The 27,230-nt window shown below is 46.1% G+C and overlaps 1 protein-coding gene across 1 annotated transcript in view; it reads left to right on the plus strand.

Annotated features, from left to right (window-relative positions):
* ARHGEF38 (Rho guanine nucleotide exchange factor 38) overlaps positions 1-27,230 on the plus strand; it is a 169,830-nt gene that overhangs the window by 92,058 nt on the left and 50,542 nt on the right. Inside the window, exons 7-9 of the mRNA XM_075336792.1 lie at positions 8,421-8,551; positions 24,278-24,382; positions 26,478-26,600. Coding sequence (XP_075192907.1) covers positions 8,421-8,551; positions 24,278-24,382; positions 26,478-26,600 — 359 coding nt within the window. The remainder of the gene's footprint in view (positions 1-8,420; positions 8,552-24,277; positions 24,383-26,477; positions 26,601-27,230) is intronic.

A 27,230-nucleotide genomic window follows, 5' to 3' on the forward strand; every position in this document is an offset into this window, starting at 1 on the left:
ACCCTTGTTTGCAATTATAGCTAATAATCGTCTTTTATAAGACCTGATCAGGCCGGCACAGGTCTCTGGAGTTATCTTGGCCCACTCCTCCATGCAGATCTTCTCCAAGTTATCTAGGTTCTTTGGGTGTCTCATGTGGACTTTAATCTTGAGCTCCTTCCACAAATTTTCAATTGGGTTAAGGTCAGGAGACTGACTAGGCCCCTGCAACACCTTGATTTTTTCCCTCTTGAACCTGGCCTTGGTTTTCTTGGCTGTGTGCTTTGGGTCGTTGTCTTGTTGGAAGATGAAATGATGACCCATCTTAAGATCCTTGATGGAGGAGCGGAGGTTCTTGGCCAAAATCTCCAGGTAGGCCGTGCTATCCATCTTCCCATGGATGCGGACCAGATGGCCAGGCCCCTTGGCTGAGAAACAGCCCCACAGCATGATGCTGCCACCACCATGCTTGACTGTAGGGATGGTATTCTTGGGGTCGTATGCAGTGCCATCCAGTCTCCAAACGTCTCGTGTGTGGTTGGCACCAAAGATCTCGATCTTGGTCTCATCAGACCAGAGAACCTTGAACCAGTCTGTCTCAGAGTCCTCCAGGAGATCATGAGCAAACTGTAGACAAGCGTTGACATGACGCTTTGAAAGTAAAGGTACCTTACGGGCTCGTCTGGAACGGAGACCATTGCGGTGGAGTACGTTACTTATGGTATTGACTGAAACCAATGTACCCACTGCCATGAGATCTTCCCGTAGCTCCTTCCTTGTTGTCCTTGGGTTAGGCTTGACTCTTCGGACAAGCCTGGCCTCGGCACAGGTGGAAACATTCAAAGGCTGTCCAGGCCGTGGAAGGCTAACAGTAGTTCCATAAGCCTTCCACTTCCGGATGATGCTCCTAACAGTGGAGACAGGTAGGCCCAACTCCTTGGAAAGGGTTTTGTACCCCTTGCCAGCCTTGTGACCCTCCACGATCTTGTCTCTGATGGCCTTGGAATGCTCCTTTGTCTTTCCCATGTTGACCAAGTATGAGTGCTGTTCACAAGTTTGGGGAGGGTCTTAATTAGTCAGAAAAGGCTGGAAAAAGAGATAATTAATCCAAACATGTGAAGCTCATTGTTCTTTGTGCCTGAAATACTTCTTAATACTTTAGGGGAACCAAACAGAATTCTTGTGGTTTGAGGGGTTGAATAATAAATGACCCTCTGAATAAACTTTTCAGAATTTAAAAAAAAAATAAAAAAAGAAATAACATTCTTTTTTGCTGCAGTGCATTTCACACTTCCAGGCTGATCAACAGTCCAAATGTCACAATGCCAAGTTAATTCCGAATGTGTAAACCTGCTTAATCTGCAGGGGGTTGAATACTACTTGTAGGCACTGTATATATATATATATATATATATATATATATATATATATATATATATATATATATATATAGTATATTGTGTGCTTATCCATGCATTTCGATCTCCCTTCTTCTATGTGCAGCCACAATCTTGATTCCCATATATCACCCTGAGTTTTTTCTTCTATCAGTCCCATGATGCATCAGTTACAGCATCACTCAGACAGCTTATCCCATCTATGTCTCCTGTGGGAACTGTGTGGTTGCCTCTTTCTCTGTTCTCCTAAATTAATTAAAATATTAACCCTTTCACCCACAGGCGATTTTTCTGTTTTTCTTTTTTTTTTTTGCTCCCCTTCTGTAACTATTTTATTTTTCCATCAATCTTGCCATATGAGGGCTTGTTTTTTGCAGCATGAGTTGTTCTTTAAAATGAAACCATAAGTTTTACCATATAGTGTACTGGCAAACAGCAAAAAAATTCCAAGTGCTGAAAAATTGCAAAAAAAGTGCGATTGCATGTTTGTTTTTGGGATATTTTATTCACCGTGTTCACTTCAGGTAAAACTGATGTATTGGTGTGATGTCTCAGGTTGGTACGAGTTCGTAGACACCAAACATGTATAGGTTTACTTTTATCTTTATTAAGAGTTTAAAAAAATACAGAAGTTTGTCCAAAAAAAGTGGTGCACTTTTTACGCCATGTTCCGTGACCCATAGCGTTCTCATTTGTCAGGATCTGGGGCTCAGTGATGGCTTATTTTTTGCATCTCAACCTGACATATTTAATGGTACCATTTTTGCTCAGAGATTATGTTTCGATCACCTATTTTGCATTTCACGCAAGATTTGTGGCAACCAAAAAATGTAATTTTGACGTTTGGAATTTTTTTGCCACTACGCCATTTACCAATCAGATTAATTGATTTTATATTTTGATAGGTCCGGTATTTCTCAACATGGCGATACCAAATGTGTGCATATATATATATATATATATATATATATATATATATTTATATTTAACCCTTTAATTTTCAATGGGGCGAATGGAGAGGTAATTTGAACTTTTAGGGGTTTTTTATTTTTTAAAACTTTTATTTTCTTTTTTTTATTTTACTAATCCCCCTAATGGACTATATGGATCAGCAGTCTGATCGCTCATTCATTTCTGTAGATCAGAGCTACAGAGCTCATATCATAAGAAATGCTCATCTACTGTAACAGCCAGCGCTCTGCCGACAGAAACAGGAAGTGAGTCATGATAGCATCAGGAGTCATCACATGAGCCTGTGCTACCATGGCTACCATCGGATCCCCATGATTACATCACGGGGCTTCCAATGGCAGCGGGTAAGTACGCGTTACTGGCTGTGGCGCTTTAAATTGTACAGTCACATTTTGACAGCATGATCTAAGGGGTTAATAGGTGCGGGTTGATCGCGGATCCACCTGTGCTTGTGAGGCACACATGTCTGCTGTACAAATTAGCAGACAAGTGCGGGGATCGCCGCTAGCTGACCGCGGCAGCCAGCTGTGATCACCCCTTCATGATTTAGGACATACGGTACGTCCTCAGTCGTGAAAGGGTTAACAAGTATACAACGAGACGGTTGAGCTGTGATCTCCATAATAACTGTGTGACAGAAGCAGTCTATTCATATCGGTATCTGTGATTTAAGTTTCTATCTGTCCTCTTGTGGACATCTTGTCTTGTGCAGCCAATTTCATCATACAGTTATGGGGACTAAGATGGTGACCCCCTTAAGAGAACATAAAGGCATGTAATTACGAGGAGGTTATCTTGAAATCAAATAAGCTAACTGACGAAAAGTATACCATGAGTTTTGCAGGAGTTGTCCACTACTAGGACAACCCCTTCTCAATCCCCATATTTGGCCTCATTAAAATAAATAGGCTTATACTTACCTCTCGTGCCGTCTCTCTTTTGGATGTATAAGTAAGTAAGAGGTGAGTGGCAACCGCAGTTCTCACTCCCTATTGATTACTCATACGTCCAAATGCGGAGAGAGGGAAGCCGATGGTGATTGAGCGTGGGGCTTGTTTGATGTGACAACCTCACCTGAACCCCGGGAACGTGAGCGCTTGTACTGCTGGAATAGGAGGGGAGTATAAGAAAGGAACGACTGAATAAGGAAGGTAGTACTGGCAGAATTATATGTTAGTCAGGACTAGTGGAAGGTTGAATTAGAACAAATCACTTTACAGCATTGTACTTTAATGCATTGTTTGCCCAGAAGCTCCTCTGTTCTAAATGAAAAGGGTACAATATGCTACATACAGTTAGGTCCAGAAATATTTGGACAGTGACACAATTTTCGCGAGTTGGGCTCTGCATGCCACCACATTGGATTTGAAATGAAACCTCTACAACAGAATTCAAGTGCAGATTGTAACGTTTAATTTGAAGGTTTGAACAAAAATATCTGATAGAAATTGTAGGAATTGTACACATTTCTTTACAAACACTCCACATTTTAGGAGGTCAAAAGTAATTGGACAAATAAACCAAACCCAAACAAAATATTTTTATTTTCAATATTTTGTTGCGAACCCTTTGGAGGCAATCACTGCCTTAAGTCTGGAACCCATGGACATCACCAAACGCTGGGTTTCCTCCTTCTTAAAGCTTTGCCAGGCCTTTACAGCCGCAGCCTTCAGGTCTTGCTTGTTTGTGGGTCTTTCCGTCTTAAGTCTGGATTTGAGCAAGTGAAATGCATGCTCAATTGGGTTAAGATCTGGTGATTGACTTGGCAATTGCAGAATGTTCCACTTTTTTGCACTCATGAACTCCTGGGTAGCTTTGGCTGTATGCTTGGGGTCATTGTCCATCTGTACTATGAAGCGCCATCCGATCAACTTTGCGGCATTTGGCTGAATCTGGGCTGAAAGTATATCCCGGTACACTTCAGAATTCATCCGGCTACTCTTGTCTGCTGTTATGTCATCAATAAACACAAGTGACCCAGTGCCATTAAAAGCCATGCATGCCCATGCCATCACGTTGCCTCCACCATGTTTTACAGAGGATGTGGTGTGCCTTGGATCATGTGCCGTTCCCTTTCTTCTCCAAACTTTTTTCTTCCCATCATTCTGGTACAGGTTGATCTTTGTCTCATCTGTCCATAGAATACTTTTCCAGAACTGAGCTGGCTTCATGAGGTGTTTTTCAGCAAATTTAACTCTGGCCTGTCTATTTTTGGAATTGATGAATGGTTTGCATCTAGAGGTGAACCCTTTGTATTTACTTTCATGGAGTCTTCTCTTTACTGTTGACTTAGAGACAGATACACCTACTTCACTGAGAGTGTTCTGGACTTCAGTTGATGTTGTGAACGGGTTCTTCTTCACCAAAGAAAGTATGCGGCGATCATCCACCACTGTTGTCATCCGTGGACGCCCAGGCCTTTTTGAGTTCCCAAGCTCACCAGTCAATTCCTTTTTTCTCAGAATGTACCCGACTGTTGATTTTGCTACTCCAAGCATGTCTGCTATCTCTCTGATGAATTTTTTTTTTTTTTTCAGCCTCAGGATGTTCTGCTTCACCTCAATTGAGAGTTCCTTAGACCGCATGTTGTCTGGTCACAGCAACAGCTTCCAAATGCAAAACCACACACCTGTAATCAACCCCAGACCTTTTAACTACTTCATTGATTACAGGTTAACGAGGGAGATGCCTTCAGAGTTAATTGCAGCCCTTAGAGTCCCTTGTCCAATTACTTTTGGTCCCTTGAAAAAGAGGAGGCTATGCATTACAGAGCTATGATTCCTAAACCCTTTCTCCGATTTGGATGTGAAAACTCTCATATTGCAGCTGGGAGTGTGCACTTTCAGCCCATATTATATATATAATTGTATTTCTGAACATGTTTTTGTAAACAGCTAAAATAACAAAACTTGTGTCACTGTCCAAATATTTCTGGCCCTGACTGTATACTTATAGAGCTCTAATACTTTATATTATATACCAATGTCACATTGCTTTTTGTAACCATAAAAGTACATAAAGAATAATTTTAGAGTTGTAATTTGTCTTTTAACATTGTTTTCCAGTAGTTGGTGCTATATTTGTGACATTAATTTTCTCGCCAGTCTAACCACGGGCATCATAAATCAGAATTTGGCTGCACGATGGCAGACATGTATGTTTTTCTCTGGAACCCTGACGTTTCAGTGAAAATATAGCCAGGAGCTATCGCCAGAGCCATGACTAGTTCAGCTCTGCCCCTGGGAGGCTTCTCCCATCCAGATAATTGGCAGGTTTCTGGCTATATACACACATAGGAGAAACCTGTCAATCAGCAAGAATGGTGCAGAGAGAATCCAGCCTGGAGTAGTGTTAAGGCCGCTTTACACGCAGCGACATCGCTAAAGCGATGTCGTTGGGGTCACGGAATTCGTGACGCACATCCGGCCTCGTTAGCGATGTTATTGCGTGTGACACCTATGTGCGATCAAAAAAGGTTGCAAAATCGTGCAAAATCGTTAATCGTTGACATGCTCCCCTATTCCCAATTATCGTTGCTGCTGCAGGTACGATGTTGTTCGTCGTTCCTGAGGCAGCACACATCAGTACGTGTGACACCGCAGGAACGAGGAACCTCACTTACCTGCGGCCACCGGCAATGAGGATGACGATATTCCGCCTGCTCATCTCCGCCCCTCCGCTTCTATTGGGCGGCCGCTTAGTGACGTCGCTGTGACACCACACGAACCGCCCCCTTAGAAAGGAGGCGGTTCGCCGGTCACAGTGACGTCGCTAGGCAGGTAAGTAGTGTGACGGGTCCGAGCGATGTTGTGCGCCACGGGCAGCAATTTGCCCGTGATGCACAACCGATGGGGGCGGATACGCACGCTAGCGATATCGATAGCGATATTGCAGCGTATAAAGCGGCCTTGCCTTTAGATTACTCAGAAAGTCCCTCGATTGTCCATGACCAGCTTTTCAGATAAAGTTTTTTTCTGAAACGCTGGAGAGTTTTAAAGACCAACATACCTGGCTGTTGTCGTGCAGCCAGGCTCTGATTCATCCAGCCAATGGTTTGGGCAGCAATCTAATTACCTATTCCTTTAATGGCCCTGCACACTTTGAGAATGCAACAGCTTTATTTACATTTCCAAAGGGGAACCACAGACAAAACATGGTTATATCACACTGTCTAAGGACAGTTACAAACTAAGTTCTGCTGCAATTACACATCTGAATGTTACTATACTGTAGCATTGGTGTGTACGTTTAGTTACTTTTTACAGAAGAGTATTGGATTCCAAAGTTTCAACAGAACCCAATGTAAAATCTGTAACATGTCCCCTGACCTACATTGTCTACTTATAAAACTGACCCACCTTTTAGACTTTGAACAACCTTGGGCTCCAGAACTGGGTGTAGCGGCGTTCCCCGCTATTGTATATATATTATGTTAAATACATCATTATTTGTAATCTGAATGCTGTTAAAGGGAATATAGCAGCAGGTTTCTTCTATGTAAGCTGAGGTCAGTATATGGTAGGGGATGAGACACTGATTTCTGCGATGTGTCACTTATTAGGCTGTGTGTTGTAGTTTCCATATTATCAGTGTTTTATCAGCAGGAGATTATCACTGGACTAAAGCTGGTGTCACACATAACGACGACGACAACGACGTCGCTGCTACATCACCATTTTCTGTGACGTTGCAGCGACGTCCCGTCGCTGTCGCTGTGTGTGACATCCAGCAACGACCTGGCCCCTGCTGTGAGGTCGCCGGTCGTTGCTGAATGTCCAGCTTCATTTTTTGGTCGTCACTCTCCCGCTGTGACACACACATCGCTGTGTGTGACAGCGAGAGAGCGACGAAATGAAGCGAGCAGGAGCCGGCACTGGCAGCTGCAGTAAGCTGTAACCAGCGTAAACATCGGGTAACCAAGGGAAGACCTTTCCCTGGTTACCCGATGTTTACGCTGGTTACCAGCCTCCGCTCTTGCTGCCAGTGCCGGCTCCTGCACTGTGACATGTGGCTGCAGTATGCATCGGGTAATTAACCCGATGCATACTGTAGCAAGGAGAGCAAGGAGCCAGCGCTAAGCAGTGCGCGCGGCTCCCTGCTCTTTGCACTGTGACATGTAGCTGCAGCACACATCGGGTTAATTAACCCGATGTGTGCTGCAGGAGAGCAAGGAGCCAGCGCTAAGCGCGGCTCCCTGCTCTCTGAACTGTGACATGTAGCTGCAGCACACATCGGGTTAATTAACCCGATGTGTGCTGCAGGAGAGCAAGGAGCCAGCGCTAAGCGCGGCTCCCTGCTCTCTGAACATGTAGCACAGCGACCTTATGATCGCTGCTTCTGCTGTGTTTGACAGCTAAGCAGCGATCATAACAGCGACTTACAAGGTCGCTGTTACGTCACCGAAAATGGTGACGTAACAGCGACGTCGTTGTCGCTGTCGTTTAGTGTGACACCAGCTTAACTCCCCAAAAGTCTCTTGGTTCAACTATGCCTCGTCCATTGATTTAGCAGCCTATTGTGAATATGCAATGTACATAGAAAGCTGCCAATCAGGGGTGTAGGTGGGGTTAGCATTCTGAGCACTGCTACATCCACAGCAGAGGAAACTGTATGACAGCTGCTGCACCCAGTAAACTAAGTGACAAATCATTGGAATCGGGCTCTTTGTCTCTACATTATGCTGCTCTCAGAACAGGTAGCAAAACCCTGGTGACAGATTCCTTTTTAAATGGAGAAACAATATAAACTTGACCGCTTTACTCGTGTCCTGCAATTGTAAATTGTGAGAACACCTTTGGTTTGATTACTCTTGACCTCAGGTTCGTTAAACATGTGAACAAAAGGAAACTAAATCACAGATTTCATTTTTTTAGATCATTACTATAAGCAGCAGCTAAAAACGTTCCCTCTATTCCAAAGCTTTGACTATTAATTGAGTAATCATCTATTCTATGAGTGCCGGCCAGTGTCTGTATTTTATTTTTTGCATAAAATTTTAATATAACACAAAGTAGCTTGCCCTTTAACATCTGGGTGTAATATTTAATGCATTGTGATATCTATATTTTGCAGTGTTGAAATACAGGAGGGTAGATGAAGAAGAATCAATGAAAGACAAACTGTCCAAGCTCAGTATTCACTCAATTACAAAGAAGTCAAGGAGAGTGAATAGCCACCTGAAGATACTGACCGGTAGAGAACAGGCACGTACCGTTTCACGTACCATAGTTTTTTTTGGCATCAGATAAATCGCAAAAGAAGGGGTCAAATACCGCGCTGCCGAAGTAAGGAACAATCCAGAGAATTCTTTTCATTGGCTTTATTTGTACGTGTTTTGGAAAAATCTTTCTCCTTCTTCAGGAAAAAAAAAAAATCACATACCAAGGTACGAAACGCATAGAAATAAAGTCACTGAAAAGAATCCTCTGGATTGTTCCTTACTTCGGCAGCGCGGAATTTGACCCCTTCATATCCGATTTAACTGGTCTCACGTGGGCTGCAGCAGCCGGTTTGACATGTATGTCTAATGGTTTTGACTCACAACCCCTTAAGGCAGACCTGGGCAGGGGGTGGCTCGCAGACCACATACGGCCCGCCTACTCTCTGTGACCGACCCGCCTGGCTCAGGGCGTCCTTGCTGGCCGTTCAGTGATGAGGGCAATCTGACCTGTTGTCCGGAGCTCTAGGCTCCGGGAGGTCCCTTGGTCAGATTGCCCTCATCACACGCTGCGTGCCGGGTAGGAAACAAAGGACAGATCCTGCAGCTCCGCACAGTCAGTGCAGGCAGCGGAACGCAGGAATCTCTCCTCTGTTCCCTGTCCGGCACCTTTTTCTGTGACACACGCGCACCCTGATATCGTCTGTACGGCGCGCGTGTGTCATTTGAAAAGTTCCCGCCCGGCAGCAGAAGACGCTGCAGTGGCAGGGCCCGTACGGAGAGAGGCAGCGGAATACAGCGTTGGCGCAGCCTGGGCATGTGAAAGAGAAGTCGCTCAGCGGGCGGCTCGTACGGAGGTGCCTGAGGAGGGGACAATAAGAAGAGAAGTGAGTGGTTACTAGTAACCTGAGGGGACAATGGGGGGCGAGATGAGGGAGTTAACTGTTGACAAATATTTGGGGTGTAGTGGTGTAGTATATGGGAATGTAGTTTTATAGGTGTGGTATATGGGGGGGTGTAGTGGTGTAGTATATAGTGGTGTAGTTTTATAGGGGTGTAGTATAATACAGGTGTATATAGGGGTCTATATAAACCTGTATTATACTACACCACTACACCCCTATATACACCTGTATTATACTACACCACTACACCCCTATATACACCTGTATTATACTACACCACTACACCCCTATATACACCTGTAGTATACTACACCACTACACCCCTATATACACCTGTATTATACTACACCCCTATATAGACCTGTATTATACTACACCCCTTTATACACCTGTATTATACTACACCCCTATATACACCTGTATAATACAGGTGTATATAGGGGTGTAGTGCTGTAGTATAATACAGGTGTAGTATATAGTGGTGTAGTATAATATAGGTATATATAGTGGTGTAGTATAATACAGGTGTATATAGGGGTGTAGTATAATACAGGTGTATATAGGGGTGTAGTATAATACAGGTGTATATAGGGGTGTAGTATAATACAGGTGTATATAGGGGTGTAGTATAATACAGGTGTAGTATATAGGGGTGTAGTATAATACAGGTGTAGTATATAGTGGTGTAGTATAATACAGGTGTAGTATATAGTGGTGTAGTATAATACAGGTGTAAATAGTGGTGTAGTATAATACAGGTGTATATAGTGGTGTAGTATAATACAGGTGTATATAGGGGTGTAGTATAATACAGGTGTATATAGTGGTGTAGTATAATACAGGTGTATATAAGGGTGTAGTATAATACAGGTGTATATAGGGGTGTAGTATAATACAGGTGTATATAGGGGTGTAGTATAATACAGGTGTATATAGGGGTGTAGTGGTGTAGTATAATACAGGTGTATATAGGGGTGTAGTATAATACAGGTGTATAGACGGGTGTAGAATAATACAGGTGTATATAGTGGTCTAGTATAATACAGGTGTATATAGGGGTGTAGTATAATAGAGGTGTATATAGTGGTGCAGTATAATACAGGTGTGTGTATATAGGGGTGTAGTATAATACAGGTGTATATAGGGGTGTAGTATAATACAGGTGTGTATATAGGGGTGTAGTATAATACAGGTGTATATAGGGGTGTAGTGGTATAGTATAATGCAGGTGTATATAGTAGTGTAGTATAATACAGGTGTATATAGGGGTGTAGTATAATACAGGTGTATATAGTAGTGTAGTATAATACAGGTGTATATAGGGGTGTAGTATAATACAGGTGTGTATAGGGGTGTTGTATAATTCAGGTGTATATAGGGGTGTAGTATAATACAGGTGTATACAGGGGTGTAGTATAATACAGGTGTAGTATATAGGGGTGTAGTAAAATACGGGTGTAGTATATAGTGGTGTAGTATAATACAGGTGTAGTATATAGTGGTGTAGTATAATACAGGTGTATATAGTGGTGTAATATAATACAGGTGTATATAGGGGTGTAGTATAATACAGGTGTATATAGGGGTGTAGTGGTGTAGTATGATACAGGTGTATATAGGGGTCTATATACACCTGTATTATACTACACCCCTATATACAGTCCCTACAAGTAGTATTCAACCCCCTGCAGATTTAGCAGGTTTGATAAGATGCAAATAAGTTAGAGCCTGCAAACTTCAAACAAGAGCAGGATTTATTAACAGATGCATAAATCTTACAAACTAGCAAGTTATGTTGCTCAGTTAAATTTTAATAAATTTTCAACATAAAAGTGTGGGTCAATTATTATTCAACCCCTAGGTTTAATATTTTGTGGAATAACCCTTGTTTGCAATTACAGCTAATAATCGTCTTTTATAAGACCTGATCAGGCCGGCACAGGTCTCTGGAGTTATCTTGGCCCACTCCTCCATGCAGATCTTCTCCAAGTTATCTAGGTTCTTTGGGTGTCTCATGTGGACTTTAATCTTGAGCTCCTTCCACAAGTTTTCAATTGGGTTAAGGTCAGGAGACTGACTAGGCCACTGCAACACCTTGATTTTTTCCCTCTTGAACCAGGCCTTGGTTTTCTTGGCTGTGTGCTTTGGGTCGTTGTCTTGTTGGAAGATGAAATGACGATCCATCTTAAGATCCTTGATGGAGGAGCGGAGGTTCTTGGCCAAAATCTCCAGGTAGGCCGTGCTATCCATCTTCCCATGGATGCGGACCAGATGGCCAGGCCCCTTGGCTGAGAAACAGCCCCACAGCATGATGCTGCCACCACCATGCTTGACTGTAGGGATGGTATTCTTGGGGTCGTATGCAGTGCCATCCAGTCTCCAAACGTCACGTGTGTGGTTGGCACTAAAGATCTCGATCTTGGTCTCATCAGACCAGAGAACCTTGAACCAGTCTGTCTCAGAGTCCTCCAAGTGATCATGAGCAAACTGTAGATGAGCCTTGACATGACGCTTTGAAAGTAAAGGTACCTTACGGGCTCGTCTGGAACGGAGACCATTGCGGTGGAGTACGTTACTTATGGTATTGACTGAAACCAATGTCCCCACTGCCATGAGATCTTCCCGGAGCTCCTTCCTTGTTGTCCTTGGGTTAGCCTTGACTCTTCGGACAAGCCTGGCCTCGGCACGGGTGGAAACTTTCAAAGGCTGTCCAGGCCGTGGAAGGCTAAAGTAGTTCCATAAGCCTTCCACTTCCGGATGATGCTCCCAACAGTGGAGACAGGTAGGCCCAACTCCTTGGAAAGGGTTTTGAACCCCTTGCCAGCCTTGTGACCCTCCACGATCTTGTCTCTGATGGCCTTGGAATGCTCCTTTGTCTTTCCCATGTTGACCATGTATGAGTGCTGTTCACAAGTTTGGGAGGGTCTTAATTAGTCAGAAAAGGCTGGAAAAAGAGATAATTAATCCAAACATGTGAAGCTCATTGTTCTTTGTGCCTGAAATACTTCTTAATACTTTAGGGGAACCAAACAGAATTCTTGTGGTTTGAGGGGTTGAATAATAAATGACCCTCTGAATAAACTTTTCACAATTTAAAAAAAAAATAAAAAAAGAAATAACATTCTTTTTTGCTGCAGTGCATTTCACACTTCCAGGCTGATCTATAGTCCAAATGTCACAATGCCAAGTTAATTCCGAATGTGTAAACCTGCTAAATCTGCAGGGGGTTGAATACTACTTGTAGGCACTGTACACATGTATTATACTACACCACCACACCCCTATATACACCTGTATTATACTACACCACTACACCCCTATGTACACCTGTATTATACTACACCACTACACCCCTATATACACCTGTATTATACTACACCACTACACCCCTATATACACCTGTATTATACTACACCACTACACCCCTATATACACTTGTATTATACTACACCCCTATATACACCTGTATTATACTACACCACTACACCCCTATATACACCTGTATTATATTACACCACTACACCCCTATATACACCTGTATTATACTACACCCCTATATACACCTGTATTATACTACACCCCTATATACACCTGTATTATACTACACCCGTATAGGTGTATATAGGGGTGTAGTATAATACAGGTGTATATAGGGGTGTAGTGGTGTAATATAATACAGGTGTATATAGGGGTGCAGTGCTGTAGTATAATACAGGTGTAGTATATAGTGGTGTAGTATAATACAGGTGTATATAGGGGTGTAGTATAATACAGGTGTATATAGGGGTGTAGTATAATACAGGTGTATATAGGGGTGTAGTATAATACAGGTGTATATAGGGGCGTAGTATAATACAGGTGTATATAGGGGTGTAGTATAATACAGGTGTATATAGGGGTGTAGTATAATATAGGTGTATATAGGGGTGTAGTATAATACAGGTGTATAATACAGGTGTATATAGTAGTGTAGTATAATACAGGTGTGTATAGGGGTGTGGTATAATACAGGTGTATATAGGGGTGTAGTATAATACAGGTGTATATAGGGGTGTAGTATAATACAGGTGTATATAGGGGTGTAGTATAATACAGGTGTAGTATATAAGGGTGTAGTATAATACAGGTGTAGTATATAGTGGTGTGGTATAATACAGGTGTATATAGTAGTGTGGTATAATACAGGTGTATATAGGGGTGTAGTATAATACAGGTGTATAAAGGGGTGTAGTATAATACAGGTGTATATAGGAGTGTAGTATAATACAGGTGTATATAGGGGTGTAGTATAATACAGGTGTAGTATATACTGGTGTAGTATAATACAGGTGTAGTATATAGTGGTGTAGTATAATACAGGTGTATATAGTGGTGTAGTATAATACAGGTGTATATAGGGGTGTAGTATAATACAGGTGTATATAGTGGTGTAATATAATACAGGTGTATATAGGGGTGTAGTGGTGTAGTATGATACAGGTGTATATGGGAATGTAGTTTTACAGGTGTGGTATATGGGGGGGTGTAGTGGTGTAGTATATAGTGGTGTAGTTTTATAGGGGTGTAGTGGTGTAGTATAATACAGGTGTATATAGGGGTCTATATACACCTGTATTATACTACATCCCTATATACACCTGTATTATACTACACCACTACACCTCTATATACACCTGTATTATACTTCACCACTACACCCCTATATACACCTGTATTATACTACACCACTACACCCCTATATACACCGGTATTATACTACACCACCACACCCCTCTATACACCTGTATTATACTACACCACTACACCCCTATATACACCTGTATTATACTACACCACTACACCTCTATATACACCTGTATTATACTACACCCCTATATACACCTGTATTATACTACACCCCTATATACACCTGTATTATACTACACCCATATATACACCTGTATAATACAGGTGTATATAGGGGTGTAGTGCTGTAGTATAATACAGGTGTAGTATATAGTGGTGTAGTATAATACAGGTGTATATATAGTGGTGTAGTATAATACAGGTGTATATAGGGGTGTAGTATAATACAGGTGTATATAGGGGTGTAGTGGTGTAGTATGATACAGGTGTATATAGGGGTGTAGTGGTGTAGTATAATACAGGTGTATATAGGGGTGTAGTGGTGTAGTATAATACAAGTGTAGTATATAGTGATGTAGTGGTGCAGTTTATTACAGGTGTAGGATATAGTGATGTAGTATATTACAAGTGTATGTAGGGGTGTAGTGATGTAGTATATAGTGGTATAGTATATAGAGGTGTAGTTTATTACAGGTGTAGGTGTATAGGGATGTATATTACAGGTGTAGTATGTGGCGGGTGTAGTGATGTGGTATATGGGTATTGTGTGTGTATGTATACATTCTGTGTATGTGTATATATATTGTATACACACACAGTATATATGCGTGTGTGTGTATATATGTGTGTGTGTGTGTATATATATATATATATATATATATATATATATTGTAGAACCGAGTTAATTATATTAGTCCGGCCCTCTAAAACCATCCCAACTTCTCATGCGGCCCCATGGGAAAATTAATTGCCTACCCCTGCCTTAAGGTGAGCACCCTCAGTGTTTTTCTTCCATAACACCCCTTGGATAAGATCCTATACTTTTGCCTTCCAGTTTATTTCTATCTATTTTAGGCATAACTCACATATTGCATCAATGTATCACAAAAATAACTTTCTGAGGTTCTACTTAGACTTAAGCGGGCTTTACACGCAACGACATCGCTAACGAGATGTCGTTGGGGTCACGGAATTCGTGACGCACATCCGGCCTCGTTAGCGATGTTGTTGCGTGTGAAGCGCAGGAACGACGGTTAATGATCAAAATTACTTTCCTAATCGTTGATCCTTGACACGTCGCTCCTTTCCCGAATATCGTTGCTGTTGCAGGACACAGGTTGTTCATCATTCCTGCGGCAGCACACATCGCTACGCGTGACACCGCAGGAATGAGGAACATCACCGTACCGGCGGCCGCCGGCAATGGGGAAGGAAGGAGGTGGGAAGGATGTTTGGCCCGCTCATCTCCGCCCCTCCGCTTCTATTGGGCGGTCGCTTAGTGATGCCGCTGTGACGCCGAACGAACCGCCCCTTAGAAAGGAGGCGGTTCACCGGCCACAGCGACGTCGCTAGGCAGGTAAGTATGTGTGACGGGTCCTAGCGATGTTGTGCGCCACGATTTGCCCGTGAAGCACAACCGACGTGGTCGGGGGCTTTCATCAGCGACATCGCTAGCGATGTCGCTGTGTGTAAAGCCCGCTTTAGAGTATTTCAGAGTCCAAATTATAAGTAAGGGACATGCTGTATTTGCAATGCAGACTGACCATAAAAAAGAATACTTAAAGGGGGTTGATCAACTAAAATAAAAATCTGTTTACATGTGTTTTGAAATGCAATTACATGGAACTTACTAATATACTTGTATTATCAAAGGTGCCCCATTCTCATATAGTAGCATAGATCTCTACAACTTTACTAGTATAAAAACCAAGGAGATAAATTGTAGGAAAAATACCCTGACTATAAATAAATAAATTGCAAGTGCTTAATAACAGGGTACTTAGTATATACATTTTTGCAAAAAGGTAAGAAGCTGTCTCACCTCGTCACGGTGTACCCATCTGAGACAGTCCCTAACCTACTAAAGTTAAAAACATATTCTGTACCTGACTTGTGTCATGTCCAAACTTCAATATGAAGGGTCCCAGATTAAATACACAGCAAAAAGTGAGAGGCAGGTAATTGTTCAGCCTCAGTATCAGGAGGGCTGCACCCCCAACTTGCATTAAAGCAAGATAACAGACAAAAAACACCAAAAAACTGAGCTGTAACAAATGTTCAATAAACAATAAACTTTACTAGTATGTCATCAGTGCTGTGTGTGAAGGGGGCTGCCTGACTGGCTTACAATAATAGTTAAAAAGAACCTGATAGTTAATATATGCTGCCCAATCCTTGTACAGCATGTATTACACACAAGTTGGTATATTTGACTCTGACACTGTAGCGTTTCAGAAAAAAACATACTGTAAAAGGCTGATCTGGAGCGACAGGTCTCTCCTTATACATGCACTCATTATAGGACAGCGGGCAGAGAGAAGCTGCCAGGGACCTGCCTGTCTGACTTGTCTCCCATGCGGCTTGGTTCCCTGTGGCTTCTCTCTGGAGATACAGACAGCTTTTCAACATTAAAATTGCAACACAAAGAACTTAAAAGTCGTGAAATTGTAAAAAAGAAACTTGATGCACATTATAATGATATGCAAGTGATGAGAAAATGGAAACAAAATTTCCAAAGCATCGTGATTTACTCAGGATTGAGTATGAGCGTGCAATGCAGATATCCTTACACTAAAGGGGGCTTTACACGCTACGATATCGTTAATGTTTTATCGTCGGGGTCACGTTGTTAGTGACGCACATCCGGCGTCATTAACGATATCGCAGCGTGTGACACTTACCAGTGTCCTTAAGCGACCTCAAAAATGGTCAGAATCGTTCACCATGGAGAGGTCGTCCCAAACTCAAAAATCGGTAAGGGTTGTTTATCCATGTTGTTTGTCGCTCATGCGGCAGCACACATCGCTGTGTGTGACACCACAGGAGCGAGAAACGTCTCCTTACCTGCCACCGGCCACAATGCGGAAGGAAGGAGGTGGGCGGGATGTTACGTCCCGCTCATCTCCGCCCCTCCGCTTTGATTGGCCGGCTGCTTAGTGACATCGCGGTGACGTCGCGGTGACGCCGAACGTCCCTCCCCCTTGAGGGAGGGATTGTTCGGCAGTCACAGCGCCGACGCCGACCAGGTAAGTGCGTGTGACGCTGCCGTAGCGATAATGTTCGCTGCGGCAGCGATCACACGATATAGCATGTGCGACGGGGGTGGGTACTTACACGCTCGATATCGCTAGAAATTGCTAGCGATATCGTAGCGTGTAAAGCCCGCTTTACACACCGTGCCTGTTATCAATGCAGTTATTAATGGTTGTCTGAGGCATGATCTGCAATGCTGAATGTACATGGGCACGCAAACCATCAAGATTTGCTGCTGGCAGCTGCCTTTACAATTACTGACCAATGACATCCCAGATGTGCATGATGGGAGACAAGTCAACTGCATGCCATGGTGGTATGTTTAGAACACTTAGACTGCTAACAGTAGCATGAACAACGTATAGCCTGGTGTTATCGTGTTAAAAATGTTTCTGAGACACTTCAGAGAAATCGTACTTCAAGTGAAATTGGACATTCCATACCATGTCTAAGGCATCAATCTGTGTTTTTCTCAAACCATCAGAAGACATTTCCATGACATTGAGCTACAAGCCAGACATCCAGCTTGGGTGTTTCTTTGACTTCAAGCCACCACTCTCTAATACAATCATGGTGTACAGTAAGATGGTAATAGACGCTAAAATGGAGGTCTCTCCGCTCTGCGATGAATCCCACTTTTGACTTGAATTCATTGATAGCTGGAAATTGGTTTGGAGAACACCTGGGCAATGCCATGAAGAAGCCTTCACGAGTGAATGTCAAACCGGTTCTACTCCTGGTATTATAGTGTGGAGTGCCATAATATAAAGTAACCAGACCCCCCTTTTTTCTTCATTCCAGGTACACTACCAGCTTGGTGTTACATTGGTTTGTCTATGGTACCAGTGGTGTGCCCATTTCTCCAAGGTGTCCCAGTACCTGTTTTTTTAACACGATAATGCTATGGTCATGCTAATGTGAGCAGCCTGGAATGTAGTTGTTAGGGCCAGGTGGACGGGCAGACCCAGGAGGTGGATCCACTGGGCCGAACTCCTTGATGATGGTAAGGGGTCCGGTAGCTGGAGCACTACAGGTAGCAGGAGAGTCCGTGCACAAGAGTATAATGGAGAAGTCCCTGGGACCACGGAGTCACTGATGGTAGTCCGGGTGACGGAGCTCAGGTTCGGAAGCCGAGATGATGTCAGGCGGAGTCCGGAACCGTTGGAGCGAGATGACGGGTCACCACAGGGATCAGAGATGGTACGGACTGTCAGGATGGCAGATAGGCAGCGTTCGGGGTGCGGGATTCGGCAGGACCGGATGGCAAGGCAGGATCGGCTCTAGAAGAGAGAGAGGTGAGTATCTCACAGGAACACAAGGAGACCTGACTCCTAGCTTGGGAAACACGAAGAACAGGCCCCGCCCACTTGGACACTAAACCCCTTTATACCCTGTACCTGTGTGCATCATTTCCTGTCAATGGACGCTGGCCCTTTAAGAAAGGGTCAATGACCGCGTTCACGCCATAATGCGCATGCGCGCGGCCCGGGTGCCAGAAGCCAGAGCAGGAAGCTGTGAGGAGGAAGCAGCAGAGCCGGGCTGGGGCTGAGAAGCCGACGGGCGCCGGGAGCGGGGACCAGGACGCCTGGGAAGCGCAGGCAATGGAGGCTGGAGAGCGGGGAGCGGCGGAGACCGGACCGAAGAACCGGGGAGCGAGGCAGGGGAGCCGAGGAGCGTGGCAGGTGAGCCGGAAAGCAGGGCAGGGGACCCGGGGAGCGTGACAGTACCCCCCCCCCACGCCCCCCTCCCCGCAACCGGGACAGGAAGGCACGGATCAGAGGAGTGCCCACATTCTCCCGAGGCTCCCAGGACCTATCCTCAGGACCATACCCTGCCCAGTCCACCAGGAAGAACTGTCGACCCCGTACAGTCTTCATGGCCACGATATCCCTTACCACATAGATGTCGTCATCGGCAATAGGAGGAGGAGCCGAACTGGCAGCAGCGGAGAAGGGACCAAGGACAACCGGCTTGAGCAGGGAGACGTGGAAGGAGTTGGGTATCCTCATCGTGGCCGGGAGCTGTAGCTTGTAGGAGACCTCATTGATCTTGCTGAGGACTTTAAACGGCCCGATGTAGCGAGGACCCAGCTTGTAGGATGGTAGCTTCAATCGGACGTACTTGGAGGCAAGCCAGACGAGATCTCCAGGAGAGAAACACGGAGGGTCCAGACGTCTCTTGTCCGCGTGTCTCTTCATCCGCAGGGAAGCACGTTCAAGGGACGTCTTAACAGAGTCCCAAATCGTAGAAAAGTCACGGACTACAGCATCAGCAGCAGGAACATCCGAGGAAGAGGATACAGGTAAAGGGACGGAAGGCTGAAGTCCGTAAACGACATGGAAGGGAGAGCTGGAGGAGGACTCACTGACGTGGTGGTTATGGGAGAATTCAGCCCAAGGAAGAAGCGTGGACCAGTCGTCATGATGGGCGTTGACGTAGTGACGTAAGAAGGAGGTCAAGATCTGATTGACCCGTTCCACTTGGCCGTTCGACTGAGGATGGTAAGCTGAAGAAAAGTCCAGAGTCACTCCCAGATGTTTGCAGAGAGCCCTCCAGAAGCGGGAGGTGAACTGAGTTCCTCTGTCGGACACAATGTGTGATGGAAAGCCATGCAAGCGGAAGATGTGAAGTATATAGGCGTCCGCGAGTTCTTGGGCAGAGGGCAGTCCAGTCATAGGGACGAAATGAGCCATTTTAGAGAATCGATCCACCACGACCCATATGACTGTGTGTCCGGAGGACAATAGCAAGTCCGTAATAAAGTCCATCGCAATGTGTTGCCACGGAACTGAGGGTATAGGCAGAGGCAGAAGACGGCCATATGGCAGGTGTTTGGGCGTCTTGTTCCTGGCACAAGAGGAGCAGGCAGAGACAAAAGAAGCGACGTCCGTGCGAAGGGATGGCCACCAGTAATGACGTACAATCGCACTCCATGTTCTCTTCTGACCAGCATGACCGGCTGTTTTCGAGGCATGGCCCCAGTGTAACACTTTTTTCCTGTCAGTCTCAGAGACATAGGTCTTCCCGGGCGGTATCTGGGCCAGGCTGACAGGAGCCACCGGAATGATTTTACTAGGACAGATGATGGGTTGAGATGTCTCCTCCTCCTGCTCCATGGGCATGAAAGACCTGGACAAGGCATCAGCGCGTACATTCTTGTCCGCGGGTCGGAAATGGAGCTGGAAATCGAATCTGGCAAAGAACAAGGACCACCTGGCTTGCCGTGGGTTCAGTCGCTGAGCAGACCGCAGGTATTCCAGGTTCTTGTGGTCCGTGTAAATAATAACGGGGTACACTGCTCCTTCCAGAAGGTAGCGCCATTCCTCCAGAGCCAGTTTGACTGCCAATAGTTCTCGGTCACCGATGGTGTAGTTGCGTTCAGGCGCTGAGAAGCTCTTGGAGAAAAAAACCGCAAGTCACCATCTTCCCGGAGGAGGACTTCTGCATGAGCACTGCTCCGGCTCCCGAGGAGGAGGCATCCACCACCAAGGTGAACTGGCGGTTTAACTCCGGACGGTGGAGTACAGGAGAGGAGGCAAATACCCGCTTCAGAGAGCCAAACGCGGCGTCGGCCGCAGGTGACCAGTCCTTTGGATTAGCCCCCTTCTTGGTCAAGGCGGAGAGAGGAGCAGACAGAGCAGAGAAGTGAGGGATGAACTGGCGGTAGTAGTTGGCGAATCCCAGAAAGCGTTGGATTGCCTTCAGTCCAGAAGGAGGAGGCCAGTTGAGAATGGAGGAGACCTTCTTTGGATCCATCTGCAGTCCGGTATCGGAGATGATGTAACCCAGGAAGGGGAGAGAAGACTGCTCAAAGACACACTTCTCGTACTTGGCGTACAGACGATTCTCTCTCAGTCTTTGTAGAACCAGCTGCACGTTCTCTCTGTGGGTCTGGAGGTCCGGAGAGAAGACAAGGATATCATCCAGATACACCACCACACAGACGTAGAGAAGGTCCCGGAAAACGTCATTCACCAATTCTTGAAAGACTGCTGGTGCGTTACACAGGCCGAAGGGCATCACGCAGTATTCATAGTGCCCATCGCGAGTATTGAACGCGGTCTTCCATTCGTCCCCAGAGCGGATGCGGACCAGGTTGTAGGCACCCCGAAGATCCAACTTGGTGAACACACGAGCTCCTCTAAGCCGATCAAACAATTCGGGGATGAGCGGCAGGGGATACTTGTTTTTCACGGTGATTTGGTTCAATCCCCGGTAGTCTATGCATGGGCGTAAGTCGCCTTCTTTCTTCTTAACGAAGAAGAAGCCTGCTCCAGCAGGAGAGGAGGATCTCCGAATGAATCCCCTTGCCAGACTCTCTGTGATGTAAGTAGACATGGCCCTTGTCTCGGCTGGAGACAGCGGATATATCCGTCCTCGAGGAGGTGTAGTTCCCGGGAGCAGGTCGATGGCACAATCGTATGGACGATGTGGCGGAAGTACCTCTGATTCCTTTTTATCGAAGACATCCGCGAAGGACCAATAGGCCGAGGGCAGTCCCGGTAGGGACTCTGGAACCGGAGGTCGTCGGATGGGTTGTATGGTCTTCAGACAGTTTTCATGGCAAGAAGAGCCCCATCGGGTGATTTCACCAGTGCCCCAGCTGACTGATGGCTCGTGTGTCCGTACCAGGGAAGTCCCAGCAGGATTTGATGGGACATGTGTGGAAGGACGTAGAGAGCGATGGTCTCGGTGTGCAGGGCACCGATACGCAGTTCGACCGGCTTGGTGATCCATGAGATGGTGTCAGAGAGGGGTCTCCCATCCACAGAGGCAATCACGAGGGGTTTATCGAGTGGAGTAACAGGCACCTGGTACTTGTCCACCGTGGCTTGCTGGATGAAATTGCCTGCTGCCCCAGAATCGAGGTACGCCTCAGCCGTGAACTGCGTCTCTCCCGTTGTCACTTGTACAGTCCACATAACCGGGTCTGAGAGAGTCCCAGCACCTAGGGTGGCCTCTCCTACCAACCCTAGGCTTTGGAGTTTCCCGGCCTTTCTGGACAGGAGCGTAGCAGGTGTGTGCCCTCTCCGCAGTAGAAGCAGAGGCCCTTGGCGAGCCGCTCTGCTCGGCGTTGTTCAGACTGCCGCACACGGTCGATCTGCATGGGCTCGTGGACGGAGACACCAGATGCCGTTGACTGAAGTACGGCGGGCTTCTGCGGAGGAGAGGAATGCCGTACCGGACGTCTCTCACGGGACACTTCTTTGGATCGCTCCTGAAAGCGAATGTCCACTCGAGTCGCTAGGGTAATCAGGGCATCCAGGGTGGACGGTACGTCACGGCCAGCCAGCTCATCTTTAATTCGACCCGAGAGTCCTTCCCAGAAGGCGGCGGTTAGAGCCTCGTTGTTCCACCCGAGTTCCGAAGCCAAGGTGCAAAAACGGATGGCATATTGACCCACCGTCAGAGTCCCCTGACATAACCGGAGAAGAGATGAGGCAGACGCGGAGGCGCGTCCGGGCTCGTCAAAGGTGCCACGAAATGCCTGCAGGAACTCCTGGATGTTTGTGGTCACAGGATCCTCCTTTTCCCACAAGGGGTTCATCCACGCCAGTGCCTCACCCTCTAGATGGGACATGATGAACGCGACCTTGGCTTGGTCGGAGGCAAACAAATGCGGCAGCTGCGTGAAATGGAGGGAGCATTGGTTTATGAAACCCCTGCAGGTCTTGGGATCTCCGGCGTACCGGGGTGGTGAGGCCAAACGAAGTCTGGAAGCATCCGAAGAGGCTGCCACGGGGGCTGGAGCCGTGGATTGGCTAGTGGAAGCCCGAGATGCTGAAGATGTAATTGACGCTTGTAGCGTGTTCAGGCGGGCGTCCACCGAAGTCATGAAGTTCAGCATGCGGGTCTGGGTCTCACGCTGGCGTTAGAGTTCTTCCTGCAAGGCCGCTAGTGCTTCAGCGGGATCCATGGCCTGTTCTTACTGTTAGGGCCAGGTGGACGGGCAGACCCAGGAGGTGGATCCACTGGGCCGAACTCCTTGATGATGGTAAGGGGTCCGGTAGCTGGAGCACTACAGGTAGCAGGAGAGTCCGTGCACAAGAGTATAATGGAGAAGTCCCTGGGACCACGGAGTCACTGATGGTAGTCCGGGTGACGGAGCTCAGGTTCGGAAGCCGAGATGATGTCAGGCGGAGTCCGGAACCGTTGGAGCGAGATGACGGGTCACCACAGGGATCAGAGATGGTACGGACTGTCAGGATGGCAGATAGGCAGCGTTCGGGGTGCGGGATTCGGCAGGACCGGATGGCAAGGCAGGATCGGCTCTAGAAGAGAGAGAGGTGAGTATCTCACAGGAACACAAGGAGACCTGACTCCTAGCTTGGGAAACATGAAGAACAGGCCCCGCCCACTTGGACACTAAACCCCTTTATACCCTGTACCTGTGTGCATCATTTCCTGTCAATGGACGCTGGCCCTTTAAGAAAGGGTCAATGACCGCGCGCCCTAATGCGCATGCGCGCGGCCCGGGTGCCAGAAGCCAGAGCAGGAAGCTGTGAGGAGGAAGCAGCAGAGCCGGGCTGGGGCTGAGAAGCCGACGGGCGCCGGGAGCGGGGACCAGGACGCCTGGGAAGCGCAGGCAATGGAGGCTGGAGAGCGGGGAGCGGCGGAGACCGGACCGAAGAGCCGGGGAGCGAGCCAGGGGAGCCGAGGAGCGTGGCAGGTGAGCCGGGAAGCAGGGCAGGGGACCCGGGGAGCGTGACAGTAGTTACTGCTCATAGTCGGCCAGACTCTGGTGGTAGGTCTCCTTGGCAACAAGCTGTACACTATGTAAGATAAATATTCTCTCAGCAGGAGATCCACAGCAGATAGAAAAAGCAATTCAATTGCAAACTATCTTAATTTCATAGTGTCTAACTAAGTGTACTAATTTCATAACATGAGAACCCCTTTAAGGCTAACAGATTTTTCAGTGAAGTCAATTAACTTGTTTTATGAATCGAAAATGTATGATCTTGCTGATATATTATATCAAATTGCAGGTGAAAGACCAAATATTTAACAAAGAAGAAAAAACTTTCAGAGGCTTGGAAAAGACTGTCAGATCTTGTGTCAAGAACATTTCATGTACACTCCAGCTTATGCAGGTGAGCAATACATTGCTTTGGTGCTATTAATGGCAAGTATTTGGTTAGATTTTATGCCTTCTGCAATTTCAAAGCCTAAAGACAGACTGGGGCATGTCTGACCTATCTTAAAGAAATACTCCCAAGAATTTTTTTTATCTCCCCTGTCTAAATGTGTATGCAATGTAGTGCAAGTGCAAAAAAAGTACTGATTGTCGTACTCTCCGATTTCCAACGTTGCTTCAGACCTCTTCTCCACTTACTTGACTTCTATACCGACTCTGTATGTGTGAGCCAGGAGTGGCTTAGACCATGTAGTTTATTGAGTGTAAGAACAAGGCTGCATAGGCTTATATTGTAAAAGTAACTTCTGACTCACACATAGTCCTTAGTGTGGTCCGGCGAGTCAGAATTTCAGTCACATGAGTGCGAAGAGGACTGTGTCATGCTAGGTAAAGGGAAGTACCCAGCATACAGCGAAAGGGAAGGGAAACCCTTTGTCTAGGGAAGGGGGAGATGGTGAACCCTGAACAAGCCTATTGCTGGACTATGAGTTCCCTCACAGCCCTAGATATGTTCTGCACCTATGCGCCGAGCTGTATACCTGGCCCTAGTCTGACGACCCTGATCTGGGCTTTAGGTAGGGAGTAGATGGGTAGAGCACTTAGTCAACCCCACTAAGCTCTAAGAAAACACAGGGATAGGTAAGGGGTACTTCTCACATAGCGAGATCGCTATCGAGATTGCTGCTGAGTCACGGTTTTTGTGACGCACCAGTGACCTCATTAGCGATCTTGCTGTGTGTGACACTGAGCAGCGATCTAGCCCCTTCTGTGAAATCGCTGCTCGTTACACACTGCTCTGGTTCATTTTTTGGATGTTGCTCTCCCGCTGTGAAGCACACATCGCTGTGTTTGACAGCGAGAGAGCAACGATCTAAATGTGCAGGGAGCAGGGACCCGGCATCTGGCAGCCTGCGGTAAGCTGTAACCAAGGTAAATATCGGGTAACCAAGCGAAGTGCTTTGCTTGGTTACCCGATATTTACCTTGGTTACTAGCGTCCGCGGCTCTCAGGCTGCCAGTGCCGGCTCCCTGCTCCCTGCACACGTAGCCAGAGTACATATCGGGTAAATAAGCAAAGCGGTTTGCTTATTAACCCGATGTGTACCCTGGCTAGGAGTGCAGGGAGCCAGCGCTAAGCGGTGTGTGCTGGTAACTAAGGTAAATATCGGGTGACCAAGCATTTGGTTACCCGATATTTACCTTAGTTACCAAGCGCAGCATCGCTTCCTCGCTGGTGGCTTGGGGCTTGTCACTGGTCGCTGGTGAGATCTCCTGATTGACAGCTCACCAGCAACCATGTAGCGATGCACCAGCGATCCTGACCAGTGTGACGGAACCGTAACAACAACTTATTTCCAGATGCCTCAGGAAGAGGAACTGCAAACAACAATCAGATTGCACCAGAAGAATGCGAGCCGAAAGCACTGAAGGCTAGTTAAAAATAGAGGACTTATCACCAGCACTGAGTATGGGGAAAAGAGGGTATATATAGACACAAAAGAAGTGCTAATGAAAAGCAGCTGAAAGGATGAGGAACTCTGCAGGATCCGAAAGGGAAAGGGATGAAAACAAAGCAGAGGAGATACATAGGATACCAAATACATTAAGCAGGAATGATAGAAAGTAAGCAAGCAGTTTTGCGCAGCCAAATGCTGTGACCTTCTATTGCCAGATACCACATGACTGTCTGTCACCTGTGACACACCCGTGACAGACTGGAACTGCACTGGCAACTGGGAAAGATGGTGGTCAGTGAGTATTTTATTGCACGTATTCTGTTATATAAACATTTAGACAGCTTTAAAGAATATACATTTCTTGGGAATGCTTCTTCAAAGGGGTATTCCTATCTCCAAGATCCTATCCCAATATGTAGTAAGTGTAATATTATTAGCAAATGCCTTCAATTAGAAATGTTAGTTGCTAGTGGTTGAAACCATGAATATCTAACCTACTGCAATGCCCTGCACATGAGGTAAGTGACATAAATAATTCTGGGTGAACTTCATTAGTGTATGAAGGATCACTGATCAATGACTATCTTCTTTCTAGGATGCTTTGCCTTTGGCTGGCCAAAATGTTATTGGGATACAAGATTTATTGCATGATGACACCCAAGAAAATCATGAAGATTTAAACCTGCAAAGTAGTGTGGGAAAACAATATGAGCAACTGGTGAGTTCACTGTTCTTAATTATATAAGCATTGCTATTCAGCATTTAAAATCTTTGATAATAAGGCTAGTTTCACACCTGCGTTCAGCGCATTCCGTCACTATGGAGAATAGCGCAGTCCGTTAACGGACTGCGCTATTCTCCATAGAGTTGTATGGACGACGCACTGTAACGCAAGTGTCTGCGTTGCATCCGCTGGACGACGCAGCGTCGTTATTTTGACGCTGCGTCGGGCGGATGGTACGCAGCATGTAGCGTTTTTCTGCGCTTGGCGGAGTGTCAAAAAACGCAACCTGCAGGAATCCGTTAGGCGTCCGTTGTTTTTATAATGGACGCCTATGGTGGCGGATTCCGTTAGATTGCGTCATTTGACGGATTCCGTTGACGCAGCTGTCTTTACACAACTGCGCATGCTCAGATGTGTAAAGTCAAGGAAAAAAACTACAACGGATTGCGTTATTTTGTACGATCTGTAGCATCCGTTGTGCCACTATATGCAACGCATCCGTTGCATGCGTCACACAACGCAATGCTACGGATCCCGTCCAACGCAAGTGTGAAACTAGCCTAACACAGTAATGGATGACCAATACAAATTTCTTAACCCCTTCACCCCCGAGCCTGTATTCAC

Source organism: Anomaloglossus baeobatrachus, chromosome 1, assembly GCF_048569485.1.
Source record: "Anomaloglossus baeobatrachus isolate aAnoBae1 chromosome 1, aAnoBae1.hap1, whole genome shotgun sequence".
Classification (NCBI taxonomy): domain Eukaryota; kingdom Metazoa; phylum Chordata; class Amphibia; order Anura; family Aromobatidae; genus Anomaloglossus; species Anomaloglossus baeobatrachus.